Below are 6,069 nucleotides of genomic sequence, written 5' to 3'. Positions count from 1 at the left end.
TTGGGAGGCCCAGGAGGTGGCCTCACGGTGTTGAGTCAGGAGAGGGCACAGGGCGGCAGTGGGGCTGGAGGGTCTCAGGGAACTGGCCAGGAAGTGGGGGCCCTTCCCACCTGCCGCCTGCCACCCTGGGGCTGTGGGAGCCAGCAGGGGGAGGGGCTCAGAGAGAGAAGGGCCTGTCTGAGGGCCACACGGTGCGTTGTGGGGACCAAGGCGTGGGGTCCCGTCCAGCCCCTCCACTCACCTTGCTGCAGCCCTGGCACAGGCTCCACAGTGAGGGGTGGGCAGCCCAGGCTGGGCGGGAGGTGGGCCACTCTTGCCTGACAAGCTTGTGCGGCCCACCTCCCCCGCCTGGATGCGGGTAGCAAAGGTTCCCTCCCTCGTGCTCAGATGTCACAGACACAAAGCCCCAGGCCTGAGAGCATCCGCCAGGGCCCCTGTGGGCGGGCAGGGCCTCGCGTGAATGAGGCAGTGATGGACAGCGGTGTGTCCAACCTCTGCAGCCCCTCGGAGGGAGGCAGAGGGCAAGAAGGGGGGGCAGCAGGGCCCTGCTACCAGCCTCTGTCCTGCCTGTCTCCCTCGCTCCCTCGCTCCCTCCCTGCCTCCTGTCCCCACCCCCACACTGGCTGGGCTTCCACAGGCCGCCGCCGCATCATCAATATTTCATCGGGCGGCGGGCGTCAATAAGAGGCAGCAGCGGGACAGCGGCTGCGGCAGTCCTCGGCAGCGCCAGCCACAGCTTGCGAGAGCCCGGCTCCCGTTCCTGCCAGCACCATGGACGTCTTCAAGAAGGGCTTCTCCATCGCCAAGGAGGGTGTGGTGGGTGCTGTGGAGAAGACCAAGCAGGGGGTGACGGAGGCGGCGGAGAAGACCAAGGAGGGGGTCATGTATGTGGGTGAGTTCGGGCGGGCAGGGCGGGGCAGCTCGCTCCGGAGCCTGGGATGCTGTCACTTTGCGTCTGACTTCATGGGCCAGCTCCAGGGTGGCATTTTGGGCTGTTGAGTCAGGGTCTTCGGGCCCTGAAGCACCCCATCCTCCTGCACATGCCAGTGTCCACCTGGACTTCCTCAGGACCCCAGGAGTCTCAGGGGCAGGACAGCAAGAGGGGTACCCAGCTCTGAGACACACCTGTTTGCACCCGCACAAATGCACAGACCCCTGCTCCCGCACCAGCCACGGGCCTCTTGACTCAGACGAGACACAGCCCGGAGACCCTGCAGCCTGAGCTGCCGGCATTCAGCCAGGGCACAGGTCTCCGCCCTACTCAGAGGGAAGGGGTGGGACGGGGGACGGGGAGAGGACCCCCAGCCTCCTGCCCAGCCTCGTGCCCAGCCCCAGCCCCAGCCCCAGCCCCAGCCCCTCTCTGATGACTCAGCTCTTGTCAGCAGCCTGTCCTGCTGCAGCTTCTAGGCCCCGCCACACCCAGGAGGGCCAGACCCCACCTCTGAGCTGGTCTCTCTCACCCCACCGTCCTGGCCCGTCCTGGCCCCTCTGAAGGGGCTGCCGGTCTCCAGAGCCGTCCTCGCCCACCACTGACCCAGCTGTTCTGTGCTCTGACGTCTCCACTCTCAGCACCAGGAGGAGGGGTCTGGGCTGACCCCCCATTTCCTCCCCAGGAGCCAAGACCAAGGAGGGTGTTGTGCAGAGCGTGACTTCAGGTGAGGCGCCCCAGGACCAGGGGATGCAGGTAGGGGCTGGGACCTCCAGGGACTTCTGTACCCCAGCACTACAGGCCCAAGCTTGGGGTCCTTGTTACCTCCCCACTGGGGTCCCGAGCTGTGCACGGACCCGACGCAGCCAGACGCAGGGTGGGCCTCACAGCCGTCCCAGCTCCCCTGGCACCAGGAAGGGCAGCCTGGGCCCTCCGGTAGTGCCCCGGGCAAGGGGCTGTGGCCCGGGGCGGGCCAGGCCGGGGGGTCAGGGCCGAGGCCAGCCAGAGTCCTCCCGCAGTGGCTGAGAAGACCAAGGAGCAGGCCAATGCTGTGAGTGAGGCGGTGGTCAGCAGCGTCAACACTGTGGCCACCAAGACCGTGGAGGAGGCAGAGAACATCGTGGTCACCGCCGGAGTAGTGCGCAAGGTGAGACCTGGTCCCCAGCACGGTTCTCAGAACAGTCCCACCCTGTCCTCCGGCCCCAGAGAGGCCCGCTGGGGAGGAGGTGTCGTCGCCCGCCGACATCAGGGAGACAGGCTCGGGCCGTGGTGGTCCTGCTGGCTCTTCCCACAGCCACCCCTGTGAGCCCCATCAGCCAGTCTGAGGCCCCATCAGAAAGTGAGTCCCAGAACCACACCCTCTTATTGGTGCTTAGCATTTAGGATATACCACATTCGACTGTGGACCCCACATGGTGGCCGGCAGCCTCCAGGCAGTGGACACCAGGGAGTCACCCACAGCCTAGTGACAGGCTGTCCCCTCCACCCCGTGGGCCCCACCTCCTCCCTGGAGGATCTGGGCAGCAGCACCCCCTGGTGGCAGGAGACAGGTCCTGACCCCGCCCTCCTCCTTTGTCTGCAAGTGAGCTGGAGTGTAGGAATGTGTGTGTGTGCACGGGTGTGTGTGTGCACGGGTGTGTGTGTGTGCACGGGTGTGTGTGTGTGCACGGGGGTGTGTGTGTGCATGGGTGTGTGTGTGTGCACGGGGGTGTGTGTGTGCATGGGTGTGTGTGTGTGCACGGGGGTGTGTGTGCTGCCTGGCAGCAGAGAGGACAGGAGTGTGGGGCACTCCCAGGAGGTGGGGGCAGGCAGGTGACACATCGCAGAGCAGGCTGGCTTGAAGCATCCTAAGCTTATTAACTCATTGAATCGGCACAAAACCCAGGAGACGTGGTGCAGAAATGAGGCCCAGAGAGATTCAGGACTGTGCCCACGCGCCATGACTAGTCTGTGAGCCCGCAGCCCCAAGCCTGTGCTCCGAAGGCAGTCACTGGGAGAGTGCAGGTGGCGGTGGGAGCAGGCCCACAGGGCAGGAGGTGTTGCATCCCAGAGGGCTGTCTCCAGCTCAGTCCGAAGCTATCCTCTGGAAAGCCCCCCTACCTGGTGCAGGTGGCCCAGGGCACCCGGCACGAGAGGAGGGTGTAGCCCTGCCCCTGGCTCTGGGGTGGCGCCTGGGTGTCTGCTTCCAGGGCCACACAGGGTCCCCTGTCCTTGGAGAGGCAGCTGCTCCCTCTCAGCTCCCAGCTCTGCCCCTCCCTAGCTCGGTGACCTTGGGAGGCTCCTCAACCTCTCTGGACCTGCATTTCCCCATCTTCTGCTGTCTGCCCTCACCAGAGGACATTTTCCCATTGACTTTTAGAGAGAGGAAGGGAGGGAGGCAGAGAAACATGGATGTGTGAGAAAAACATCAATCAGTTGCATCCCATATGTGCCCCGACCAAGGTTCGAACCCGCAGCCTAGGAATGTGCCCTGACCAGGAACAGAACTGCAACCCTTTGGTGTATGGGAGGATGCTCCCACCAAATGAGCCACACTGGCCGGGCACCCTCTGCTCATCCCTGTAGTGGGAGGGGGAGAGTGCAGCCCCTGGGCTGTGTGGCGCTGGGAGATGGCCCCCACCGAGCCATTAGGACCGGCTCGTGGTGAGCCCCCAAAGCGAGGTGATGATACCATCATCCTCATCAGTGCCCCTGGGCAGGACAAGTCAGGACTCTCCCTCCCCTACTCCCAACAAAAGAGCCCTGGGCGGGGCCTGGCTGCTGGGCACTCCTTTCTGACTTGGAGGAGGGCTGATGACCGCCTGGAGCCACTGGGCCCTGGTGGAGAGGTGGCCGCCCCGGGCCAGTCACGACTCACTGCCTATCTGACCTGCTTCGGGGAACAGGACCGAACAGGTGGCCACCCACCCTCACCTGGAGGGCCTGCCTGGCTCTAGCGGACAGTCTGGTGTCCCTTTATGCTTCAGTCCACTAAGGGGCAGGATGGGCCTGTGGTAGCACGGAGGTGATGGACCCTCAGAGGTAAGGTGCAGCTCACCCAGTCTGGCCCTGGCCACCGGCTGTCACACAACCACCCCCAGGCAGGCCCCCCTCTCAGGCAAGTGTCCAGCTGCGTGTAGGGGTAGAGACAGGAAGTGAGAGGGCTCTGTACCCCTGCGGGCCCCAGCCAGGCCAGCCTGAGCCTGGAGCTGGCCTGTCCAGGAGGGAGGGAGAAGGAGGGAGGGAGGCCCTCATGCTACTGGGGATGGGGAGGGCCTGGAGCAAGCCGGACCTGACCCCTGTGAGCCCCACTGCTTTGAGCTCTCAGGCCTCAGCTGCATCCCTGGCTCCCTGGTACCCATGTGAACAGTGATAATTTGTCCCTTCTCTCGGTGCTTTTTGGGGACTCTGGAGAACAAGGGTATGTGAACGTGATTCAGAGACACTGAGGGTGGGGTGGGGCCTAGGCTTCAGGGGCCACTGCCCTCCCCCACCTGCCCCACCCACCAGGATTCCTCAGCGTGGCCATGGGCCGCACAGGGACTCCGCATCAGCTTGCGGGGGTAAAGCCGGGCTCCAAGGTATTTGGTACCCAGAGGCCCTGGCACCATCAGACAGCCTCACCGCAGGCCCTCCCCTGCCCTCCTGCCCTCCTCCCCTGGCCCATGATGCACAGCAGGTGATGAACACCTCTGCTCACCGCTGAGGCTGGGGTGGGGGAGGCCATGGCCGCGGGCAGCTGGGGCTCTGCGCCCTCCGCATGGTCCCTCTGCTCCCCACAGGAGGAACTGAAGCAGCCAGCTCCCCCCAAGGAGGGCGAGGCGGCCCAGGAGGAAGAGGAAGTGGCTGAGGAGGTAGGAGCTGGGCTCCCCAGCTATACCTGGGCCCTGGGCCCTGCCTCCCGCCAGAGGAGGTTTCAGGGACCCCCAGCCCTCAGACTCCCTGCTTCCCCTCGGGGATACCAGAGCCCTCAGGGGAGACGCCTGACCTGATGCTGCCCCGGAGCCTGAACTCCCTTCACCACGGACCCCTCAGGGTGGAGGGTGTAGATGATGCCTGTCCCTGCCCCCTCAGGGTGGCCACGGAGGGGTGGGCCCGGAGCTGTGTGTGAAGGTCTCTCTCTCGTAGGCCAAGAGCTGGGGAGACTAGTGGACTGCAGGTCAGCTGCGGAGGCCCGGAGGAGCCGCCACCTGCCTCGGAACCGTCCCCTGCTGGCCCGACGTGCCCTCCGGGCGGCCAGGCCCGTGCTTCCCATGGCCACCCCGCTGCAGCGTGCTGCCCCGTCCCCTCCCGGCCTCGGGCCTCTGACCACAGGTGCTGCTGTGGATCTTTCTTCTCAATGATTTCAGATAAAACTCAAGTCCTAACCCGGCCCTGCTCCCCTGCTTTCTCTGCGCGCCCCTCAGGCACCACGACGCCCCCGGGCCTCCCAGAAACAGCCGGGCCAGCCTGTCGGGCTGGGACCGGGGCCCTAGGGACAAGCGGGCATTTCTGGAGCCTGCTGAGAGCAGGCACTGCCTTTAGGGGACCCCTCTCACCCCAGCCTATCCATCATTGCCTTCTAACCGGAGGGGTGGCCAGCTTTGGGCTCCCAGGACGGGATGTCCTCAGGCACATGAGACCCAATGCCTCAGGTAGGAGCTGCAGCCTCTGGGGATGGCCCCTGACAGCAGAAGGTGACTGTGGGCCCCTGGGCCATCCTGCCATGTGCTTTTGGCCACAGTCTTTCGGAGAAAGGGTCAGCTGGCACACCTCTCTGGAGGAGATGGTAACTTTCAAAGATGTGAAGTCTAAACCCACAGCCAGGGGTCTTCCATCCTCCTTCCCACAGAGAAGGACAGGACCCCTGGGCTCCTCCAGCGAGCCCCACCCAGCGTCCAGCTCCCACCTTCCTGCACCAAGGCGTCCGTCCGTAGCCTTAGCACACACAGCAGCCCAGATGTGTGGGACTGAGCCTCCGCCTTGGGAGAGCACAGTGGAAATGAACGTGCCGAGCCCCTCCCAGATGCTGGACAGTTCGGAGTGCTTTACTCCCTCACTCCTGGGAACAAATCCTTGGTCTGATGCAGCGTCGCCGAGAATGCACTGAGGAACAGAGAGGTTAGACAACTTGCCCAAGGGCACACAGCTAAGGAGTGAGACTCAGCCAAGATCTCACTGGT

At 64.6% G+C, this 6,069-nt stretch overlaps 1 protein-coding gene across 1 annotated transcript; it reads left to right on the top strand.

Annotated features, from left to right (window-relative positions):
* The first annotated feature begins 699 nt into the window (after window positions 1–699).
* SNCG (synuclein gamma) lies at window positions 700–5,158 on the top strand. Its single transcript, XM_036265571.1, has 5 exons — window positions 700–892; window positions 1,614–1,655; window positions 1,948–2,075; window positions 4,690–4,761; window positions 5,036–5,158. Exons 1-5 carry the CDS (start codon window positions 772–774, stop codon window positions 5,054–5,056), a joined length of 384 nt encoding a protein of 127 aa, XP_036121464.1. The 5' UTR covers window positions 700–771; the 3' UTR covers window positions 5,057–5,158.
* Window positions 5,159–6,069: the final 911 nt, after the last annotated feature.

The sequence above is a fragment of the Molossus molossus genome, unplaced genomic scaffold (assembly GCF_014108415.1).
Source record: "Molossus molossus isolate mMolMol1 unplaced genomic scaffold, mMolMol1.p scaffold_m16_p_17, whole genome shotgun sequence".
NCBI classification, from domain to species: domain Eukaryota; kingdom Metazoa; phylum Chordata; class Mammalia; order Chiroptera; family Molossidae; genus Molossus; species Molossus molossus.
This window is presented reverse-complemented; position numbering and strand designations above follow the sequence as displayed.

Coding starts and splice junctions, on each gene's coding strand:
- SNCG (XM_036265571.1), top strand. CDS start 772: ATGGACGTCTTCAAGAAGGGCTTCTCCATCGCCAAGGAGGGTGTGGTG. Junction 2,076..4,689: donor CCGCCGGAGTAGTGCGCAAG/GTGAGACCTGGT, acceptor TGCTCCCCACAG/GAGGAACTGAAGCAGCCAGC. Junction 4,762..5,035: donor AAGAGGAAGTGGCTGAGGAG/GTAGGAGCTGGG, acceptor TCTCTCTCGTAG/GCCAAGAGCTGGGGAGACTA.